Source organism: Camelina sativa, chromosome 12 (assembly GCF_030686135.1).
Source record: "Camelina sativa cultivar CO46 ecotype springtype chromosome 12, ASM3068613v1".
In the NCBI taxonomy this organism is placed as follows: domain Eukaryota; kingdom Viridiplantae; phylum Streptophyta; class Magnoliopsida; order Brassicales; family Brassicaceae; genus Camelina; species Camelina sativa.
Window position 1 is genome coordinate 40,363,913 of NC_141891.1, and position 25,088 is coordinate 40,389,000.

A 25,088-nucleotide genomic window follows, 5' to 3' on the forward strand; every position below is an offset into this window, starting at 1 on the left:
CTTCCCATTAAAAAAAAATTCCCAATTAAACAAAGTTGACAGCAGTGTTCTTGAATAAATTATTTAAATATGAGACAATCTATGTTTATATAGAAGTGAGTATTTACAAAATTTAGAATTAATAATTAACTGTATATTTTCCTTTATTGCCTTTTCTATATTTTTTTTGTAGAATTAATAACTTAAAATAAAAATAAGTAAATCTTATTATAATTATGAATTTTATGATATATATATACTCTATAATTTCGAATTTTATGAAATATATATATATATACTCTCCGTATAATTATTTCAAAAAACCTTGGTATTTTTTAATAAATTCTGTAATTTTTGATAATTATCTTTTTACATTATTAATATTTTTTAAAATAAAATATTTTATTTTTTTAATCAAATTTCTCTTCTTAAATATAAAAATAAAATATTTATTTTTTGTGATCAAATTCCTCTTATTAAATATTAATTTTTACACATATCAAAATCTAAGATTGATAACTTAACACATGTCAAAATCTTGTTAATGGCTAACTTTCAAAAACCCAATTTTATATAATACTAGCATTTGATCTGCGCTACGCGCGGGAGTTAGATAATGTGTTTTATTCGGTTGTTTTGTTAATTTGTTTTTTGGTTAAGAGTGTAGTTTTCCTCTTTTCGTATGGTTATGTTGTTCATATGTTTTCCTTTGCTCTTTTGTTGATTTTTTTTCTGTATGTATTTTCAGCTAGTATAATATAGCCAACTTTTTGAGTTTTAATAAATTTAAATCATCATGATCTCTTTTTCGTTTTAAAGAAATATAGAATTGGAAGTTAAGTTTGTATAGTTATAGTTGTTGTCCCGCTTTAGTCGTTACTTTAATTAAAATTATTTGTCGTTGGATTGTTATTTAGTATTATTATATGTGGTTGTAGGTAATTTTTTAATTATTTAATTAGTAACCTGTGCGAGTATTTAATTATTTAAAATTGTGTTGGTCCATTGGGTCTTTAGTAGTATGTCATTGAGGTTGGGATGGTTTTGTTTCCTTTGAAAATGTGATGTCTCGTGAACGGATAGCAGAAAAGTCATTTTTGCGATCTACAAGACAGTAAGAGTTTTGAAACTATTTCTTTGATGCTTGTAATCCTTCTTCATTCATCCCTTTTATCGATGCACACATTTTTTTTGGTATATTTGGGTGTTTTCCTCTTTGCTTCGCATCTGTAGGGGGTAATTGGTTCTCCCCTAATGTCTTCGTTTCAGTTAAGTGTTAATTGGAGTGCAAATCTGTTTTTTTTTAAATTGTTTTCTTCCTTTCATTTCCTATTTAATTTATCCATTGTTTTTGAGATCTTAGTTTTAAGTTTTGTTTTGGTTGGCCCAGAGTGTGGTTTTCGATTGGATGTGAATTGTGTGTTGTAAAATTTAATTTTTGCTTCTATGATGCTTTTTAAAAAAACATTTTGGGTGTATATTTTTGTGGCCGGTTTAGTAAGTCATTCAATTTAAGTCTAATGTGAACAAAATCTGGAACTCGAATTTCAGCATTGTCTTTTCCCTCAACTAATGGTGTATGTATCTCTTACATTTTCTTCTGTTTGGTGATGGTTTTGTCAATTTCTGGCGACTAATGTTAATTGAATTTTAGTTGTGTTTCCCTGATCCTCGGTAAGTACTTGTCTTTTTTTTTTTTTGAGTTGTTTTTTCTTTTGACTTTTAAGTAGTCATGTTTTTCGAAGCCGACAATTTTTATTATCTAGGTGTCCCTGAAGCTAAAGACCTCTTTGCATATGTCTATCTGCTGGTGGTCGTAATACTTTTAGACCTGTTTTTGAGATTGTTTATGAGAAATTTCTTCAATATATGTTGATCTTGTATGTTCTATTTTTGTTGTCATGGTAAGTGATGGACTTTTTTTTTTCCCAATCGTTTGTATTCTTGTTATACTTTCAGTTATGTTCTCTTGTTCTCTTGTTTAAATTCTTTTGAAGGCGTAGGTAATGTTTATGAAGAAGGAAAACAAATACTTTTATTTTGAATTTTGGGAATTTTTAGAGGATGATAACATTGGTGAATCTTACTGTTTTTTCTTAAGCTAAAAGATTAATTTGAAAGATATCCTTTAGGTGTTCCGAGATAAAAGAATTAAGAAGGAGAGAGACGCTTCAGGTCGCACATCGGCGGACGACGGAGTGGAGCTTCCTGGAGAAGAGTTTTATTTCTAAAACATATAAAACATGTATTACTAATGGAATGAACTTTTAAATAAATATGAAACTGGGCTTTTAAAGAAATATGAAACAAAGGAATATGAATTGCTTAGTGGATTGTATCAAAAAATTGGGCTTATTAAACTGAGGGAGTAGCTGATGTGGCAGCACCAGAAGTGAGTAAAGTTAACTTTATATATATAGAAGATGTATTACATACAATACATAAGTTGTTTGCCTTAAAATATATAGACGATGGTTATGTCAATATTAATTTTTTTGAGTAAAAATTCTATAAATTAATAATGTTAGGACCATGACATTTTATTAGTTTATAGAGAAATTTATTTATTATCTGGGATATGTAATACAATAACCCATTTATTTTTTATTTGGAAGTTTAATACCTGTTCTTTTTTGGTTAGAACAAAAACACTTGGTTTAATTAGTATTGGTCCAAAAATACTTCATTTTTTAAGTTGTTGGTAATTCGTACCCGTGACTTAACATCTGTTAACATACGTTAAAGAATTAGTTGATGGTGTTAATTTATAATTCACGTGTAAATAGATATATAAAACTTGTTAACAAGTCATAACGATTAGTTTTTCATGGTGTAGTGCCACTAATATAGTGGAAACATTATTGACAATAAATTACGAATACTATAAACAAATTGGCTTATACACATGACATACATAAATTCAAATTTATGAACAATAATATCAATTATCATATTTTAATAGCCTATAAAACTAGAGAATTTGTTTGAAATACTCTTTTTGATATACCCATTTTCAGTTTTGCCCACCTTTAATTTTTAATGACGATTTTAACTTTACATGAAAAATATTTTAATCAACAAAATATTTATAAAACCTTATAAATATCTTAAAAAAATTTATTGATTAATTTTTTTCATGTAAGGATAAAATAGTCATTAAAGATTAAAGGAGGGCAAAAATGAAAATGACAAAACAACGGGTATTTTTGAAAAGATATATATATATATATATATATATATATATATAAAAAATGGGTATTTTTGAAAAGATATATAGCAGTGGCAGGAGGTAAGTCCATTTGTAGAAGACACCATCATACCCGGGATCGAGTCCCAATTCCTACGAATGTAAGAATTTGGCTAATGGGCTAGCCAGTTGTGGTCCAATGGTTGACAAAAAAACATATATATATATATATATCAAAAAGGGTATTTCTAGCAGATTCTCAAACTAGATCCATGCACTTCCTCAATAGCCTCTAGTTTTCTTCTTCAAACATCTATAATAGCATCGCCCGAGCATTTCGCAGATGATCAAGAAGGCAACCAATCCTGCGGACTTCAGCTTATAGATTTTGAAGAAGACTGGGAATAAGTTAAGGTGTATTTTTATCATGATTACTATTTTCTTTTCTTTCTTGTTCTTGATCAGAAGAAGAGCACAAATGTCATTCATTTTTATAATAGATCTCAGATGCAGATCGTGGCTAATGATCTTCTAACTCAGTGAGGTTACGTTCAGGTTTCACAATTTTTGTGTGCGCGTTTGACTCACCAAGGTGTGGTTTCGTTTAGGTTATCTCTTCTGACTCAAAAATTAAAGTATAAAAACATTTTAGTAGAAGATTAATATAGATAGATACATGGGGCATTTTCAAAACCACTTCTCTTTATATACAAAATAACCAAATTACTTTTTTTTTTGAGTGATACTATGACAGCAAAAATATACAGTCACCAAAATCAAAAAAAAATTCCGTTAAAAATAATACTTTCCCGCCAAAATCGAAAAATATTTATGGCAAAATTACAAAATTAGATTTTTCTGCCAAAATTTTTGAAACTTACCTTATAAAAACCTTGTAAACGCTTTTAAAATTCTTATAAAAACTTTATAAAAAGCTTATAAAAACTTTGTAAAAGCGTTTACAAAGTTTTTATAAGGTTTTAATAAGGTTTTCTATAAGGTTTTTATAAGACATTTATAGAGTTTTTATAAGGTTTTTATAAAGTTTTTATAAAGTTTTTATAAAGTTTCTACTTATAAAAATTTTATAATTGTTATATAAATTTTATAAGGTTGTCTTATAAATATTTTTAAATCGTTTAAAACTTTATAAAAACCTTATAAAAGCCTTGGAAATTTTTTTCGCGGGAAATGCTTTTTTTGTAGAATTTGCGTAAAAATTTACCCGACAAAAAAAATTTACAATGCTTTTATAAGATTTTTATAAGATTTAAAAATATTTCTAAGACATTTATAAAATTTTTATAAGTAGAAACCTTATAAAAATATTATAAATGTCTTATAGAAAAACTTATAAAAACTTTGTAAATGTCTTATAAAAAACTTATAAAATAACTTTTTAAAAATCTTTTAAAACCCTTTTAAAAACCTTGTAAACGATTTTACAAGGTTTCTAAAAGGTTTTTAAAAGCGTTTACAAGGTTTTTATAAGGTATAAATTTCATAAAATTTTGGCAGAAAAATACATATTCGTAATTTTGGCGGGAAATTTTTTGATTTTGAAGGAGAAAATAACTTTTGACGGATTTTTTTTTCCGATTTTGGTGACTGTACATTATTGCTGTCACTTAAAGAAAGTGTAATTAGATCATTTTGTAAATAAAGAGAGGTAGTTTTGAAAATGGTCAAGGTATTTCTATAGAAAAATGGGTATTTTGAGAAAATAAAAATGAATCATATTTAGAAATTGATAACTTTTAAAAAATTAGCCATTTTTATGACATATTATAGAGTAGTTTTCATTACAATTTAAAAATACAATATAACAATTGTTTTATAGATATGAGCTCTAGAAAAAATTAAAAATTTTATAGTATATATTATTATATCTACATATATATATATACAAATTTACATGATTATTAATTTATGATATTATTGGACCATATTTTATAATATTATCTTATCGAATTTTATTATTTTCTATACTGTCCCAATTTTAGATCAGCAAAATTTCTTAATTTATAATGTTTATTAATTTATAGAGGTTTTACTGTATGTCATGATTGTATATTAAAAAGATTACTCTAAACTATTTTATAAAATGGTTGTGCCAAAAGACCATAACTTTATATATTGTTTCACAATTTACCTATTATTTATTTACCTATTTTATTATTACTTTTTTTTTTGAACAAATGTTTCACCTATTGGAGTACAAAAATAAAGGCAAATGATTTTTTACTCACTAAACCGTTCAAAGTTATTAAGACCAAAAAATTGACACATGATTAACTTTTGCCGTTGGGAAGAAATCCATCTTTGGCCATTTCAGCAAGCACATCAAGAACCACATCCATATTCCCTTCTCTATGATTGATCTCCACAAGCACTTTGGCTTGCTCTGCTTCGCTCAGTTCACAGCTCCTTAATACATTCTCAATCACACTGTTTAGTTCATCAACTTTCCCTTCCTTGTGCAATGCCTTAACCAGAGCAATCACTGTCACAGTATGGAGAAGAAATCCGGATTTTACCATCTCTTTGTATAGACTATATGCTTTGCGGACATCTCCGCCTCTGCAATGGCCATGGATCATAACGTTGTATGCTGTTCCATCGGGTTTGTGGTTTTTCTCAAGCATAGATTCGAAAACTCGATCAGCTTCAGCCATCATTCCTTTCATACAGAATCCTTTGATAAGAGATACCACGCTTTTGAACTCGATGTTACTGCAGTTTTCTATGAGTGTATGGTATGTGACATCACTAGGAACTGAGTCTTCGTAGAACAGCTTGAGCAAGAGTCTTTTTGCTTCTCTTGTTCGAGCTTGTTTGTTAAGCCCGTTTATAAGCACGCTGTAAGTGACGACATCAGGCAATACACCTTTCTCAACCATTTCATTGTGCAACTGGAGCGCTTTTTCCAGATCACCTTCCATACAGTAAGCATTGATCAAGGCTGTGTACGTAAATTGATCTGGTGGAAGACCAGCTCTCAGCATTTCATCGTAAAGATCGCAAGCTTCCTTTGTCCTTCTCTGCTCACAAAACCCTTGGATCAATGACGAGTAGGTGATTGTATCAGGTTTAATACCTTTTTCAACCATTTCCCTCTTAACTCTAAGCGCCTCATCAACATCATAACTTCTACAGAACCCAGATAATACTGTGCTATAACTCACTACATCTGGAGTCAAACCTTTCTCCTTCATATCTTCGAGCACTGCTATCGCATCTTCCATTTTGCCAGCAACACAATGCCCGTTAACCAGAGCATTATAAGTCACAATGGAAGGAGAAAACCCATTATCAATCATCTCTTTCAAAACCCGATAAGCTTCATTCATATACCCCTTTTGAGAAAACCCATCAACCAACGTCGTGTACGTACGCTCATTCGGACAAAGCCCTCTAACACGCATCTGTTCAAGAAACTCAGTAGCCCTGTTCATATTCCCAGCCTTACACATACTATGTATAAGTGAAGTATAAGTGATAACACTAGGTGACAAGCCATGTCTCAGCATCTCAGCATGCATCACAAGCGCTTGATGAAAGTTACCTTCTTTACAATAACCTTTAATAAGCGTATTATAAGTGACTTCATCAAGAGAATACCCTTTCTTGTTCATCTCCGTAAGTACAAAACTTGTCTCCTTCATCCTCCCTTCTCTACATAACCCGTTAATAACAACATTGTAAGAAATCAAATTCGGCTCCAAACCTTTTAACGCCATTGATCTCAAAAGCTCAAACCCATCATCAATCTTACGCAACTTACAATACCCATCAATCAAAGTATTGTAAGTAACAACATTTGGTAAACAACCTTTCTTCTCCATTCTTTCAAAAAAACCCAAAGCAACATCTATATTCCCAGCAAAGCAGAACCCTCTAATCAAGATATTGTAAGTAAACACATTAGGAGAAACTTGGCTTTCCAACATTTCCTTGAACACATCCTCAGCGAAGCTAATGTTTCTCTTAGATCTAATCGTTGCATCTAAAACCGCATTGTAAGACAACACTCCAGGCATAAAGCCATGAGCTTGAGCTAAACGAACAACACTCAGAGCCTTATCAATCAAACTCAAACGAGAGTAAGACTTCACTACCAAATCGAAAACAGAGGAAGTCGAATCGCACAAATCGTAAGTCTCCTTTAGCGATGTGAAGACGAGGGAAGCGTCTTCGTCGTCTAGGGTTTTGGCTGCGACATCTTCCGCGAGGGTTTGAGCTGTTTTGTAGAGTTTGAATTTGGTGAGGATGTGGAGAGTGATGCATTTGCAACGGAGAGTGAAGAACTGATGTGGGTTCGCCCAATTTAGGAACTTGAGGACCAATTCTTGATCGTTCTGAGATTTGAGGAGAAGATTCGAAGCTGCTTCCGGAGTGAAAGTTGCAGAGAGGTGATGAAGTTGGTAAGGATGACGTCTGAGAAAGGTTAAAGCTTTATCGGCAAGAATTGAATCTGAAGAAGAAGCTAAGCTAGAGAGCGATCGTCGAATTAGGGTTTTAGAGATAAACATTTACGAAGTTTAATTTAGGGGTTTAGCCTTTAGGATGAGAGAAAGGCTCGAAGAAGACGATGCACAATTGATCTCAGCCGTCCATTAAGTTCTTATCAAGATGTCATCTCGGCCGTCTATAGAGTTCTAAACTCTTGTAAACCGTTTTAGTTTATTACATTTGGTTAATACAAATGATGATTGAATCTAATACTATTAATAGCAAAAGTACTCACTAGACTCAAATTGGACCATGAATTTGTTTTGGTACGTTTTTCATTAAAAATAATTAGAGAATCACTTAATTTAATTAAGTTAGCCTATAATTACGATTTATCTAAATGACCATTATACCCCTTGCTCGACCACTTAATTACAACCGGGTCAGGACGCAGATCCTCTTTAACCCGTAAATAGAACAAAAATCAATATGCGGATCCGTTTGTAATCCGGGCTGATACTATTCGGATCGTGTATTTGATTTGATTCAAGAATAATTATTCCTGTCGTCAAACAGAGGTATATAATCCCTATAAATAAGGAAACTGGTATCCGAGTATTTAATGGCTTCAGTAATATCAAATATTAACTACTACCATACTTAATCTCTATAATTATTATGAATATTAATAATAATGAGAAAGCTTTAATACTTATGGATTGTGACTTTCTTACTTCCAAAATAATCAATAGATTAAATATGAAATTGTATATATATGTAAACTTTTTGTTCTGCTTTTATATTGTGAGATATTTACAGAAACAACAAATCAACTTAATACAATTAAATAAAAACAAATCATCATTTAGTTTAGATTTTTCAATACTTCTTTAACGAAAGTATACTAATTAATTATGATTAGTATAGATGGAAAAAATAAAAAACACAGAAATTATATATATGTAAAGTTGTAAACTAATTTACAGAAAATGTGTACTGTATATCCCACATCGACTAAATATTTTGGAATATGGTTCATAATCACTATAAATATATGACTAATATGTTTTGAGTACAAATGAGGACGAAGCTTGATTTATCAGATATCCAAATTTAACAGTTTAATTTGGTTATATATTTGAGCATATTTAAACTTTTAAAAAGTAAACATATTATAATATATTTATGTTTTTAAAAAAGTTTAAGAGATTATAAATATTTTTAAATTATTATAAATATTTGAACTCCGTCGAAAGTTTAAAATATTATAATATATTTAAGTCTATAAAATATTTAAGTAATATTAATATTTTTACTCTTAAAAATTTTAAAATATAAAAAAGTTCGAGCTAAACCCGTTAAAACAAGTATTTTTATCAAACTATAAATTAAATTGGTTTTTTACAATTTTGCTGAGATTTGATATATCAAATATTAACTTCTAAATGATACCCTAAATATATTTAATCTCACTATAAATACAATGGTTTCCTAACCATTGAAATATCTCACACTAAAATTTAACAAGCAATTTTTCCTCTTTTGACGACAAACCAAAATAAAGAAAAACTCATCCTCTTACAAAACTACTATCCGACATTGCAGTATGTATATCCTCTTACAAAACTACTATTGCAGAGTGTCTATTCTCTTACAAAACTACTATTCAATATTGTGGTGTGTCTGTTTCCGTGTAAAACTACATTTTACAAACTCCTTACTCTATTAGAATTTCTAATTTACTGTATAACCCCAAATATACAAATAAACACTATATAAACAAAGAAAATAAATCAAAATAAAAAAATTCATTACAAAAATACAAATTACAAAAAAAAAAAATTAACTAACAAAATATATAATCCCGTGCTGTAGCACGGGTATCACCTAGTTTTAACAATAAAACTAGGTTTTCACCCGCGGTACACCGCGAGACTAAATTAAAAATTATTGTATTTTAAATAAATTTTTTTAGTTTATTTAGTTTTCAAATTCCTAATTAATTAATTTTTATCTAATTAATTTATAATTTTTTATAATATTTTTTCTTCTTCTTACATTTTATACAGTTTAGAACCTAATTACATCAAATTTGTTATTAGATAGAATATAAAATTTTAAAATACTTAGTTTTGTTTTCTATAATTTAACAAAGGTATATACCTATATGGTATGTTAGTGTATATTTTTATGTGTATACAATTTTTTTTTTTGGAATATTAAGAATGTGTTGTAGTATGTGTAATATTTTGTAGTTAATATACTAAATAATTTATAATTTAATTTTTCAAACTATGACTACAAATCTATAATATATGAAATAAACTAATAGTTTTAGTGTTGGTTCTATAGTCTAGACCCGCCATTCTAGGCGGATCACGCAACATGTTCAAAGATTTTTAATTCATAAAAACTCATCATACGATACCTATGAAAGTAAAATATAGTATGTGAGACTAAAAGTCATTTTTTATCAAATCGATTTTTCAAATTTTTATGAAGTAAAGAATAATACTTGGGTTCACCCCTCTTCATTCACCCCTTATAAAATAATGAAATAAAATCTGTATACATTCGTAATTATGTTTGTTACCTTTTAAAACACTTAGTTTCTATAAAAAAAAAATCGAATATAGGTAGAGTTAATTTATTTATTAAATTAATTATTTAATGTCAATGGCATGCTTGTAAATAGATATCAACTTCAGGATTTATTTGCTAAATGTCTCCAAAATATATATATATATAGATACTAAATCTATAATAAATTTCAAAAATATGAAAAGTAAAATTCATATTGTTAATAAATAAATAATATAAACCACCATCATGAGCTAATAAATTGTTTAATTGTCTTTTTAAAGATAAAAACAATTCCTATATATTAAAAGAAAAATATTATCTAAAAAAGTTGATGTGTCGTCGCCATAAAGTTCAGTACCCCTAATTTATTATTTGGTCTTAGTATTCCATAATATTACATAAAACTGTCACTACTATTTTTTTTTGGTCAACTGCTACAGCTATTCAATTTATTTATATATACAATATTTTGCTTATATAAATTCTAAAATTGGTAAATATTATTCAAAAACTGATATATATTATCCTATACATGTTTTTAAAATTAAATTAATTTCACTATGTATTGTAATATAATAATATAATTATATTGTGATATGTAAAAATATATATATTTAAAATCATATCTTTAGAATTATAAATGGTGTTATCTTTCTAATAATTTTATAAAGCTCTAATGGTGGAAGAATCAAATATCATTTGAAACTGGCTCAATGTTTATTCTTTTGCTAAAAACAATACCTATATTTGCCCAAAAAAACGTATGATCACCAATTGAAATAACATGAATATATACTTTAATTTGGATAACTATGTAGTTAAACATTATATATAAATATGTAGTTATATTGTTCTTACAGAAATATTAAAATTTAGAAAATCCAGTCCAATAAAAATGAAAACAAGTAATAATCATCATATACATAAAAGTAAGGTTTTACTCTCTCCTTATTATGTATATTAATCATGTATATTAATCTATACTTTAAATTCACACTTTACTAATAAATTGTAACTACGATTACATAAATTATGAATTAACTATTTCTTCATTCGTTTTCATTCAAACACACTATAAATTATTGTAACTCCTCTAATTAATTTATTTTGGAAATGTAACTTCCATCCCTTGAAATCATATAGATAACCATTCTTACATCATCAGTCACCATATCTCAAGTTCTAAATATTTTATTTGATTTGTTTATGTTCTTACATTGGTTCAAAACTCATGGTTAGAGTGTGATTATATATTTCGTTCAATATCTTATATTTTTTTTCAATTTCATTTCTTTGTTTTTACGTATTTCTTCCTTCCTTTTTTGTCTTCTTATTATTTTTAATTTTCAATTATATATTTATAATAAAATATTTTAGAAATGTAACTTCCATCCTTTGAAATCCTATAAATAACTACAAGATTATATATTTTGTTCATTTTTTAAATATATTTCTTGCTTCCTTCTTTGTCTTCTTATTATACTTAATTTTCAATTAAAAGAATATAAGAAAATTTTGGTGACTGTAAAATCAATTATAGATGCAGATTCAACAATATTAATAATTATTTCTAAAATATTTTAGAAATATCACCTCTATCCCTTGAAATCCTATAAATAATAATTCTCACATCATCATCCACCATATCTCAAATTCTAAATATTTTCTTTGTTTTGTTTATGTTCTTGCATGTGTTCAAAACTCATGGTAAGAGTGTGATTATATATTTTGTTAGATTTATATTATATTTTGTTCAATTTTATTTCTTTGTTTTTATGTATTTTTTCCTTTCTTCTTTGTTTTCTTATTATTTTCAATTTTCAATTACATATGTATAATAAAATTTTGGTCGCTGTAAATTATCGACGCAGATTCAACAATATAAATTTCAATCAATTTTCAATGAGAGAATCAAGCTAAAGAAATCATCTTTATTCATGTATATTTATTTTCTTTTTAAAATTATGCAATTTTTTAACAAAATAAACTATTATAATAGAATTATTTAATCAAAATTTTTTACTCTCTCTTACCTCCAAAAAATTAGTAATACATTTTTATGTATACTCATCATTATATTTAGTTCTTGTGATCCAAAGTATAATTATATAAAGATCATTATAATGTTTATTTAATTTAAAATTTTGTAATTTAATGATTTTCTATATAAAAAAAAATTTGATATTCCATTTCCAAAATTTTACTCCAATAAGGAAATCATTAGAATTTAAAGTGGTATTTTTATTTTTATCATTAACAATATTTTTTAAATAAGTGGTATATTTTTATATTGTATGATTTGAATAAATAAAGTGTATTATTGACATTTTGGAAATTTGTTTGTTATGTATGTATTTTTAGGGAGAAATTCAAAAATACATCTTTTTCATTACTACTTTTCAGAAATACCATTTTAAAAATTTTTATTAGAAAAATCTTCTCAGATAATTCTCATTGTTTTATGATTATTACACAACTAAAATGAAATAACATAACTAATACAACAACTCGCGCATATGCACGAGATATTACCTAGTATACATAAAAGTAAGGTTTCACTCTCTACTCATTGGTCCGTTTAGTATTTAATTTCTAAAAAAATATTTATTTTTAATTAAATAGAAATCATATCATTTACAATAATCTGTACTTTAAATCCATACTTTACATTATTAAATTATAATTGAAATTACATAAATTATGAATTGACTATTTTTTCATTCATTTTCATTCAAACACACTATAAATTATAATTGTAACTACTCTAATTAAATTATAATTGTAACTCCTCTAATTAAATTATTTTAAAAATGTAACTTTCATCCCTTGAAATCCTATAAATAACTATTCTCACATTATCATCCACCATATCTCTAATTCTAAATATTTTATTTGTTTTGTTTATGTTCTTGCATGGGTTCAAAACTCGTGGTATGAGTGTAATTATATATTTTGTTAGATTTATCTTATATTTTGTTCAATTAAATTTCTTTGTTTTTATGTATTTCTTCCTTCTTTCTTTGTCTTCTTATTATTTTCAGTTACATATGTATAATAAAATTTGGGGCATTCTCAAAAATGCCCCTTTTTCCATACCTCTTTTTAAAAATACTCCTTCATGTTGACTATTTTTAAAACTACCCCTCTTTATATACAAAATGACCAAATTACCCTTTTTGAGTGACAGCAAGAATGTACAGTCATCAAAATCGAAAATATTTTCCCGCCAAAAAAATTTCCCGCCAAAATTATTTTTTCCCGCCAAAATCGAAAAAATTTTCAGAAAAAATTATTTTTTCCCGCCAAAAAAAAAAATTTTCCCGCCAAAATCGAAAAATTTTCCCGCCAAAAATATTGAAATTTATACCTTTTAAAAACATTGTAAACGCTTTTAAAAAACTTTTAAAAGCGTTTACAAGGTTTTTAAAAGGTTTTTAAACACATTGTAAACGCTTTTAAAAACCATGTAAATGCTTTTAAAAAGCTTGTAAATGCTTTTAAAAGGTTTTTAAAACCCTTTCAAAAATCTTATAAAAACTTTTACAAGGTTTTTAAAAACATTGTAAAAGCGTTTACAAGATGTTTAAAAACCTTTTAAAAATCTTTTTAAAAACCATTTGAAAACCTTTTAAAAACCTTTTAAAAACCTTTTAAAAATCTTGTAAAAGCGTTTACAAGTTGTTTAAAAAACCTTTTAAAACTCTTTAAAAAATCTTGTAAAAGCCTTTACAAGGTGTTTATAAGGTTTTTATAAGGTAGAAACCTTATAAAACCTTTTAAAAACCTTGTAAATTTTTTTTGGCGGAAAAATTTTTTCGAAAAATTTTTGGCGGGAAAATATGTCGGAAATTTTTTGGCGGGAAAATTTTGTTTTTCTTTTTATTGAATAAAATAATTTTCATCTAAGGGTAAAATGGTCATTAAAAATCAAAAGAGGGCAAAAATAAAAATGGCCAGAAAAGAGGGTATTTTTGAAAAGGGATATATCAAAAGGGGCATTTTTAACAAATTCTCATAAAATTTTGGTGACTGTAAAAAACAATTATCAATGCAGATTCAACAATACTAATTTCGATCAAAGCCCAATGAGGGAATCAAGCTAAAGAAATCATCTTCATTCATGTATATTTATTTTATTTTTAAAAGTATGCAATGTTACAAAATAAACTATTATAATAGAATTATTAAATTAATTTTTTTAACTCTCTCTTACCTCGAAAACATTTTTAATACTTTTTTTGTATATTCATCATTATATTTAGTTCTTATGATGCAAAATATAATTATATAAAGATCATTATAATGTTTATATAATTTAAAATTTTGTAGTTCAATGATTTTCTATATAAAAAACAATTTGATATTCTATTTTCAAAATTTTACTAGAAAGAGGAAATCATTAGAGTTTAAGCTAGCAATATAGCTTAAATTAAGCTGAATATAAAAGAGATTAAAAATTAAATTAATCTTTGGGATTTTTTATTGCATTTCATATGATTTTTGAAAAGATCCGACCCATTTTTTTTTTAATAAATGATATTGTAATAATAATAATAATAATAATAATAATAATAATAATAATAATAATAATAATAATAATAATAATCTAAGCTAGTGGCCCCATACCCAATAGCCCTAACAACACACACAACCAACAACAGAAATAAGAATATCAATAAATAACCAATAACCAATATCATATAACAATATTAATTTCAAAACCATAAACTAATATTCCAAAAAACGTGAATCATAGACCCATCAATCTAAACTACATTCTAATGACTCAACTCTAGCAACCTAACAAGCCAGACAACATCCAATCGAGTCCCTAGAATATCCTCCTCTTCATTGCCTTGATTCCACGATCACTGCCTTTACCTGCACCACAAACACAAATTGCAATGCATGAGTATTTTATAAACACTTAGTAAGGCAATCCTCCCATCTACTGGGCTATACACACAAGCAATAGAGACATCTCTAACCATCAACCAACAATCAACAATCAACAACAACAAACCATGACTCTGCATCGACGGACACCAAGCAAGCATCGACCGACACCAAAAGGGGTTGCATGGACCGACGCACGATTGCATCGACCGATAAAAGCTACACTTGCATCGACCGACACTCCCACTGCATCGACCGACGCATGCTCGATATAGCACGAAAACCCTAGGTTTTACGCGCCGTCCTCGCATTTGCATCGACCGACGCACAAAGCGCATCGACCGATGCACATGTGATCATCGTTTTCCCTCGAAGCTTCTCGCCGGATCTTCATTCCTACAACCACAAAACTCGATCCCAAGCCACAAGAAAGCTTCCTAACATCCCAAATAACAATCTTACAAGCCACACAACATATAACAAGCAGATTAGAGAAATCTCCAGCTGAGATAAGCCATGGTCATGCACTTACCTTTGCCAAGAAGTTTCTGAACCTTAAACAAGCAAGAACACGCTCCTAGGAAGCTCCTACAACGATCTCAGCTACAGATTTCTACATGAAACGCCTCCAATCACCAGAAATCACCAAGAACACTCAAGAACACTTAGGGAACTTTTTCCCTCTTTTGTTTTCTCTCAAAAGCGGCTAAACACAACTAATGAGACAAAAACTCGAGTTAAGGGCTTTCCTAACCCAAAACGCAGTGTTTAACTTAAACTCGTCCGCAGAAAACCAACCTTGCATTACCGATGCACATAGTACATCGACCGATGCAACCCCTAAACCAGGATTTCAGTTCGCGGATGTTACAATTTTATAGGAAATATATATAAATAATACTTAAAAATTATTTTAGAATTTAATTATTAAATATTTTAGGTAAATTTTGAATATCATAGTAAATTTTTTTTTTATCATTAATAATATTTTTTAAATAAGTGGTATATTTTGATATTTTATGATTTGAATAAATAAAGTGTATTATTGATATTTAGGAATTTTTTTTTGTTATATGTGTATTTTGGGGAGAATTTAAAGCATAAATTTTTTACAATACCACTTTTCAGAAATACTTTATTAAAAAACTCTTCTCAAAAAATTTTCATAGTTTTATAATTATTACATAAACTAAAATAAATTAACATAATCAATACAATAATCCGCGCATATGGGCGGGATATTACCTAGTTTATAATTATGTGAGATGACTGAAATTGAAACCATATTTAGAAGAAAATCTTATTCAACAAAATTGTAGTCATAAGTATTAAATTTTTTATCTTTTCTAAAAGTGAAAGCAAAGTACCATAGTAGTAGTTCTTCTTCATCTATAAATTCACAGTACTGGCTGTGCCGCATTTTTCTAATTAACTGTATCAAACCAGGATTCTGAGTGTCATTTCAATGGAGTCTGCTTTGTCAGCTTTCAAGGTACAAACAAACAGATATTTTTTTGCTTAATCGAATAACTCTAAATATGTAGTTCACCACTAATCATCAATCTTTGTCTAACAAGTCAAAGGACTGAAACTGTTCGTAGGTCTTAACATATATTTGTGTGTTTTTAGCTCTCTCTCCTTAGGTTCGCATTTTTATACGATAAACAAAGCAACAACAACATTATGTATCTGTTTCTGTATGTGTGAAACATAGTTTTGGAGGAGACTCGTTTTAATAAGATACCCTTGTGACGTTTATTGCAGAGACCAGCTAATCGGGTTGGAGCAAACAATGAATTACCATTGAGAGAGATGCATCAAGAGAGGAAGAAGACAAAGAGGACATCTCGTGGTAAAGGACTCTGGACAGAGTCACAAGATCTCAAACTCATAGAGCTCGTGGAAGCTTACGGTCTTGAGAGTTGGGATCTCATTGCAGAGAAGATGCAAACAAGAACAGGTAAAAACAAGTCTTTATTTTTATTTTTCCGGTACTCGCCATGGAAGTTTAATCTTTTTTTTTTTTCTTGTTTTTGTGTGGTTAAAAGGTCAGGGTTGCAAAATGAGGTGGGTGAACGAGCTCGATCCAAAGGTGAACAGGACAGAATTCACTAAGGCGGAAGAAGAATTAATGATAACAGCTCACAAATTATATGGCAACAAATGGTCGATGATTGCTAAGCTCCTAAATAGAAGAACAGACAAGGCTGTGAGGAATCATTTGAACAGAAACGCATGGAGGAGGCAAACACAACCTAACATAACATTTTTCACTGCCTCCCTGAATCCATATGCCTACATTGTTCCTGGTTTGTGTCTTCTTAAAACTAAACAATCTCATAGATTCCGTTTCAAATCTCCAATAGAGTTCTTTATTTATTTATTGTGTGGTTTACAGGTAATGGAAGTTATCAAGGTATCGGGATCAATAACTACAGCTGTAGTATGCGAAATGAGGAAGCTACTAACCTCTATGCTTATGATCTGAATAATCATTCTCGCATGCCAGTGCAACTCTCAGGTCATCACCATCACTTCCCTACCTTCCCTGCAGATTCCTCAGCACTACTCACACCGCATGTCTCCATCTCCCAACCATCATCATCACCAGAAGCTGCGGATACAATGATCAGAAACCCCCCGAAATTTATTGATTTTCTCGGGGTAGGACATTCTTGAATAAACAACTTTGTATATTGTAACCTTTAATCCTATGATGAGAACTCTATGAAACATCAACCTAACAAGGTTGCAAATAAAGTCTGAGAGTGACTAAATAAAGTGCTTGAGCAATACTCTTCTTAATCTGACTAGTGTTTGCCAATGATATTTTAAGGTCGACCATTGTGAGAAGTCTAGTGCTTTCTAAATGCTCTTCAGGGGAATCATCGATCTCATCCAAGCTCAGTTCCTTTAACAGAAACTGTTTTCCCACTGCATTCATAGTTTTCTCTATAAACACCCATCTTTCAATATATTCCTTCATTCTACATACGAAATTTGTGTGGTCTCTTTCCTGCAATACTCAAATGCAGCTGTATATCAAATAACCTGCGTCATCGATAACTTAACTGTACCAAATCAAAGACAACTTACCAGCTAAAGATAAGCCATGTTATTCTCATTATAGTCCCATAGAAACGATGTATGGTGAATCCATCTATTTCTCGTTATCGATTGCGCATTCCCACCAAATTTACGATCACCAAAAACATAATCTGAAACCCCAAAACAAACAAAAAATGTTAAACTTTCAACGTGAAGAAAAACACGCAACAAACCTAAAGAAGATTATCATCAGATTTCAACAAAACAAACCGTTCTCACGCAGCTGATTCCGTTAAACACATCGCTATACAAAGAACCACTCCAAGCCATAACAGAGCGTGGATAAGGCTGAACATTTGGAACATTTATCTCTATTGAAAATCAAACTTACAAAAACACTTACTTTCATCAACAGCCACAGTTCCTCCACCACTAAATCTCTTGGTAACCGTAATCCCATCTTTCACAACAGGTCCAAGCTCGAGAAGTTCACAAGGCTTCCTTATGTAAACCAAACAACACATTCTCAATAAAGATCAGATTTTTATAAACCCCCAAAAAAATTAAAGAGCTTCTTGTTAGATTGTGGGCTTCCAACTTAAAACCAATTGGCAATGAGTTGAGAGGCCCATATCTTATATATACCATTTAAGATCCTACTCAACTTTCAATATGGGATATTGTATCTCTAATACGTCCCCTCGAGATGATGGCTTCTTTAGGCATCAATCTCGGTATGTTCGGGCATGAATCGGCAGGCCAACTATTGGGCTGGGCCGATTGTGGATTGGATTGAGTATGTGCGGACCGGGCTCTGATACCATGTTAGGTTGTGGGCTTCCAACTCAAAACCAATTGGCAATGAGTGGAGAGGCCCATATCTTATATATACCACTTAAGATCCTACTCAACTTCCAATATGGGATATTGTATCCCTAATACTTTTACCTGAGAGTCCCATGACAGTGGTAGGAGCATTGGTTCCATCGATAATGATACACCAATTCTAAGAAGAAGATCTAAGTAGCCTTTCTTCTAAAACCAACTGCTGCAGGAAGCCCTACATCATTCTTTTTTTTTTTTTTTTTTTTTTTTTGAATGTAATATTAAAGTATATTCAAAATAAAAATAGGTTGTTACAACTTGTGCGTCGTGTGTTTGAAAAAGACTCTTAAAGGGTTAATATTACAAAGAGAATGGGAAATGCAGTGCTATATCACGAACCTGTCGGTCGATCCATTTGATTAATTGCCCCACCGTGTTAGGCCGTTGATCGTGTCGCCATCCATTCCATTCCCGCCATATGGTATAGACTGTGAGTTGAAAGGTATATCTAGTGAGGAAACCTCCCATGTGGTCCAGGTGATTGTCAGCGAGGTGATTGTCAGCGAGATAAGCCAGGAGCTGGTTCCAGTCGGTGGTATACCGAGTCTTGAAAACTCCCCTGGCCGTAGCTCTCCACACTGCCGACACAAAACTACAAGCAAAGAAAAGGTGATACCTGGTTTCAGTATATTGCTGGCAGAGGACAAAAGTTCCTGTAGCTCCAATATTCCATCGTAGCATTCGATCTCCCGTGGCCAGCTTGTCGTGAGCCTCCAACCAAGTACTAAAAGTATATTTTGGAGTAGCATGAGTAAACCAAATGGCTAGGTACCAAGCTACCTCAGCTGAAGTGGAAAATATATGAGACCAAGTATCCGCCATTGAAAACGCATCCCTAAAGCAATCATTTTTCCCCTTCCACAGAACCCGATCCTCATGCTCTGTTCGACGCTGGTATTGCAAGCTTAACGAGTGCTCAATCGAATAGAGAAGCGGTAGACGAGGGCGTCTCCTACGCCTAGTAGACCAGGCCTCTGCAACAGACATAGTCCGACTTATTCCCAAGTATATAATACCCCGAGGCCCTACCAAGTCCACTATGCGGCCTAGAGGCGACCAATCATCAAACCAAAAAGAGGTTTGCATACAATTCTCCACCTCAACTTTACAAAATGGTTTGGCGAATTCTCTATATTTCAAGATTTTTCTCCGAATCCAAGAGCTCACTCCTGGAGTCTCCTTTGCTACCCATAGCGACTTCCCCCACAACAAGTAATGTTCAACCCACCGTACCCATAAGGAATGACCGTGAGAGAGTATCCTCCAAACCAGTTTGAGACAACACACGTCATTTGCCTCTTTCAAACTACGGAGACCAAGCCCACCCTCCTTGCGTGGCTTACACACACGTTCCCACTGCAATTTTGCTTTTTTCGGATTTAACTCTGCCCCAGACCATAGAAAAGCAGAGCATAATTTATCGACTTCACGAATGCAAGCTCGAGGATGGCGAAAGGCACCTAGCCAGAAGTTACATATACTCCACAAAACAGAGCTAACCAAGTTATACCGGTCTGCAAACGAGAGATAGCATGATGTCCAAGAACCAATGCGCTTCCTGATCTGTTCGATTAGGGGAGTAATCTGCAACTGTAAGACATTTGGTCACCAACGGCAGACCCAAGTGTCGAACAGGCAATTCTCCCACCGCAAACTTGAACTGGTTTGTGATCTGCTGACGTTCTTCATCTGCAACTCCAGCAAGATATACTGTCGACTTCTCCATACTAATCTTAAGACCTGAGAACTTAGCAAAAGTGTCGAAAACCGAGACAATACCCTCAAGAGAGTGTGGTTTACCATCAGAGAGAACCATGAGGTCATCAAAAAAAACTTAAATGAGTCAGATTCAGCTCTTTACACCTCGTATGGTAACCAAACCGGCCTGCCCCTGCAGTGGAGTCCAGTAACTTGGACAATACATCCATACAAATGACAAACAAATAGGGAGATAAGGAGCAACCTTGCCTTAACCCCCAGGAACTCTGAAAATACCCTGCTAACTCTCCATTGACTTGAAACGAGAAATAAGTAGTTGTAATACACAATTTAATCTAGTTGATAAACTCCGGTGGAAATTGAAGAGCTGAGAGGAAATTAAGGAGGAATGAACATTGGACAGAGTCAAAAGATTTCGAAATATCTATCTTGATCGCGCAACGCTCTGTTATGATTTCCCTATGATAGTTCTTGACCAATTCTGTTGCAAGCAAAATGTTCTCAATCAACAACCCATCTTGGAAAAAATCGGATAGATTCCCTACAATGAAACATGGCTCACCACCTTCAGCCGATTAGCTATGATTTTGGATATAACTTTATAAAGGACATTGCAATAGGAGATTGGTTTGTAATCCTTCATCTCCATAGCCTCGAGCTTCTTTGGAATCAGAGCTAAGATCGTTGAATTTATCCCTTTCGGTAGGAAACCTTTCACAAAAAATATTTAATCGCTAGGATGAACTCATGACCAATAATATTCCATGTCGCCTTATAGAACTCAGATGTGAAGCCATCCGGACCTGTTGACTTATCATTTGGCATAGAGAATAAGACGTTCTTGATTTCATCACTAGTAACAGGGGAAGTAAGTTTCGCTTGATCAGCCGGGGAACAACGAAAAGGCAAAAGTTTTTGGAGCTTGTTAGTCTCCACCCCCTCAAAATCTGGTGGGATCAGCTGCAAAAAATCTTTAAAATAGCGCTCAGCTTCCTATTTAATATCCTCACCCTTAGCTACATTACCATCCGGAAAAGTGATCTCTTGAATAGTATTCACTGCTTTACGAGTAACAGCAGCCCTGTGGAAAGCTTTGTTGTTCCGATCTCCGACCTGCAACCAGTGAAGCTTTGATTTATGTTTGAGAAACTTCTCCTCTAAAGAGGCAACATGATCCTAACGAAGAAAAGCTTTGTTCTCCTCCTCCATTGACTGTGCGGTAGGGGTAGTCAAGTTCTGCGTTTGCTTAAGACAAAGTTGCTCAAAATCTGTTTGAGTACATTTCTCCAGGTTGCTCAGTTGATCCTTGGCCAATGTCGAAACCAAATGCTTTAAACCTTTTAATTTCTTATTGAACCGGAATAAAGTTGAAGTAGATAAGAACATAGGCACCATAGATTTCCAATACGTATCAACCAGAGGTGTAAATTTCTCCATTTCCGTAAGAACATTGACAAATTTAAAAGGCCTACGTTTGCTGACTTCAACTTCACTCCGCATATGTAGTACACTCCGCAAGTGATCGGAGAAACCCCCGGCCTCAAAGACAGTGTAGGCACGCGGAAAATTCTGGAGCCATACATCATTGATCAGAACTCAGTCCAATTTCTTCATGATCTGATCATGATCCTGCTTATTCCACCAAGTAAACAGTGGACCTGTAAACGCGAGATCAATAAGTAAACCATAGGTAACCACTGCCTGGAAATCGCTCATACCACTCGTTACCATGGGATGATCATCCACCCTTGAATGTTCAGACATGTCAAGTGTTTCATTGAAATCCCCCATGATCACCCAAGGTTTTTTACTGATAACTGGCGAGTCCGCATGATCCTTTAACTTCTGCCATAGGACTCTACGTTGCTTCCCAGTATTCAGTGCATACAAGAAAGAGCAAAAAAACTCATCCTGCTGATCTGCGAGCTTAACCGAACAAGTGATCAACTGTTCACTCTTATAAAAAGGAGTCAACCGTACATTATCCCTCCAAACAATCCACATACGACCCCTACTGTTGAATTCATAATTCATCAATACAGACCAATCCTTAAACACTTTATTGCGTATTAGATGCACATTCACCTCTCGAACACGTGTCTTTAATAAACAACCGAACTGAAACTCACTCTCCTTTAGCCACTTCTGCATCACAGAATGTTTTAAAGTTTTATTGAAGCCCCTAACATTCCAGAAGAACCGAGACATTTAATGGTGTTTGTGAGGAGGTTTCCGACTATGATCCCTAGAGTTAGCTCTAGTAGATTGAAGAGAAACTGTAGAAACCGTTTTATGCGCTGACTTTGAATCACGAGGCAAAAAAGGTCGCAGTGGAACCACAGGCTTACCCCCTATATCCTTACCCCCCACCCCAACATGAGGTGGTAAATTCTCAGCCACTTGCTCAACTCAACCTTCTCATGGAACGTGGCCCTGCTCACGATGGTCCACCACCTCAGTCTCCTCCTTCACTTTTCCTTCCACCCCAAGAACAAAGTAGGGATTGGACAGAGTGGGAGTCGCTTTAGACGGAATCCCCTCTTGTGTTTTACCCAGACTATAACCCAGTTTTGAAGGAGTGACCCATTCCTGCTCTATATTCTCAGTCCCCGGATCCACCACACCTTGAGTAGAGTCTGCTGTCGCGAGACCAGCTGTAGTCTCCCCCAGTACAGCCAGAGAGCCTGACTGCGTAGTACTTTGCTCTAGTCCACTATCCCCTTCCTTTAATTCAGGTTCTGTTGGTACCGACGGTAAAGAAACCTCTTCCCCGACCCCCACACTCCCAACAGCTGCAGGGGATAGACAATGGTCAGTTGAATGCCCCCATGTTTGATAGCAGCTACAACGCGGAGGCAACCATGGATAAACATACCGAATAACAGTTTCAACCTCCCCTTCTTCCTTACCCCCATAAACATACTCCCTTGGCAGAACTTGTGTCAAATCGGCTTCAACTAACATTTGAGCCTCATCAAAACTCATACAAGCCTCAGTCTTAGATGAAACCTAATTGGCTTCCCCACAGCACTAAACAATTTCTCCAATCCCTTATCAGTGAACATAGATGGAGGTACATTCCGTAACGTCGTAACCCACAGAGGGATTGACTTCATTGTGGGTTGCGAGTCCTCTGCAAATGGCGACCACTTAGAAACTAACATAGGGATATCTATGATGTACCACATTCCTCTATTTAAAACCCTGTGTCGCATACTATCACTGCATATCCTGAACTTGACGGTGGACTCATTAACAGCAAAAACATCAATCACCGTAGATTTATCACCCAAACGCCATATCTTGTTCACAATCATATGGATATTTCCCACATGTTGAGCTTTCAAATTCAAAAATTTACCAATGAGAAATTCTTCCCACAAGGGCTTAGCCTCAACGAACACATCCTTTGGCACAACCACCTTATCCTTGCCATCAACCTCCACAATCTCAAATTTTTGTTGAGTGAAAACGTGCTTCCTTGCCACCGAAAGAAAATTACGGTGCTCTCTCTGTTTACCATCACTGATACCCTTAAAAGGCGCCTCCTGATTTGAAAGAACAGGAATCACTTGCGTAGAAACTTGTGACCCGTTTTCCGATCATGGTAAATCCCCCGTGGTGGAGAAGCCCCAGCGGCTCCATGCATGCGGAAGAAGTTGAAAACCCTAGTCACCAAAATAATCGCCGTCCACGTCAGCTTTTTTGTCTTGGTCCAAGACTTACATCCTTGAATCTATTCACTATCATCTTCACCCTAATGATATCGACTGTATCCATCAAACCGTTGAGAAAACAAATCCAATTTGCTTAGAAAGTTTTGGAAAAGGAAACACCAAAATCATAGAATCTTTGATGACTCAATTCAGACAAATGCGTTAGTTAAGAAGATCTTATGGAAAGATCGAAAAGGTAAACAAAATTTTGAAATAACCAAAGAGTTGCAAAAAAAAAATAGAGAGAGCAAATCCGGAAATGTAACTAAACCGGAATAGGATGTTCACCGAAACCATACCAATTCTTTTTAGGGTCTCCAATATTTAGTATGAAAAGATGAAGTTTCTTCCGAGTGTTTGGTGGAGAATTAACAATTAAGACCTTAATTTATAGCTTGATAGAAATCTATTGTTCATAAGAATCCAACGCCGCTGACCTCTCACCAAACGGAAGTCGGAGTTGATCCGTTTGCTTGGTAAATTCTTTGATATCTTTTATCTCAAATATATTGAAAAAATCAATGTATCTTTAATATTTTTGTTGTCAACATAATATATAGATTAACTCAAACAAGCATTTCAATGTCCTAATGTATTAATAAGGACACTTCACCGTGTTTCAA

The 25,088-nt window shown here is 32.3% G+C and overlaps 2 protein-coding genes and 1 pseudogene across 3 annotated transcripts; 1 reads left to right on the forward strand and 2 right to left on the reverse strand.

The window, feature by feature from the left end:
- Window positions 1-5,324: 5,324 nt before the first annotated feature.
- Window positions 5,325-7,731, reverse strand: LOC104732881 (uncharacterized). The gene has a single exon (XM_010452478.3). It carries the CDS (start codon window positions 7,696-7,698, stop codon window positions 5,458-5,460), a length of 2,241 nt encoding a protein of 746 aa, XP_010450780.2. The 5' UTR covers window positions 7,699-7,731; the 3' UTR covers window positions 5,325-5,457.
- An 8,790-nt stretch (window positions 7,732-16,521) lies between these two features.
- LOC147933392 (uncharacterized) lies at window positions 16,522-17,902 on the forward strand. The gene is made up of 4 exons (XM_087479861.1): window positions 16,522-16,589; window positions 16,862-17,057; window positions 17,146-17,406; window positions 17,496-17,902. The coding sequence occupies exons 1-4, from the start codon at window positions 16,563-16,565 to the stop codon at window positions 17,774-17,776; spliced, it is 765 nt and encodes a 254-aa protein (XP_087335987.1). The 5' UTR covers window positions 16,522-16,562; the 3' UTR covers window positions 17,777-17,902.
- Window positions 17,069-22,900, reverse strand: LOC147933393 (uncharacterized; annotated as a pseudogene). The gene is made up of 7 exons (XR_015573757.1): window positions 21,927-22,900; window positions 21,226-21,653; window positions 19,370-20,750; window positions 19,094-19,205; window positions 18,416-18,647; window positions 18,194-18,315; window positions 17,069-18,113 (listed from the first exon to the last, which is right to left on the reverse strand). The product of XR_015573757.1 is annotated as an uncharacterized LOC147933393 (transcript).
- Between the last annotated feature and the right edge of the window lie 2,188 nt (window positions 22,901-25,088).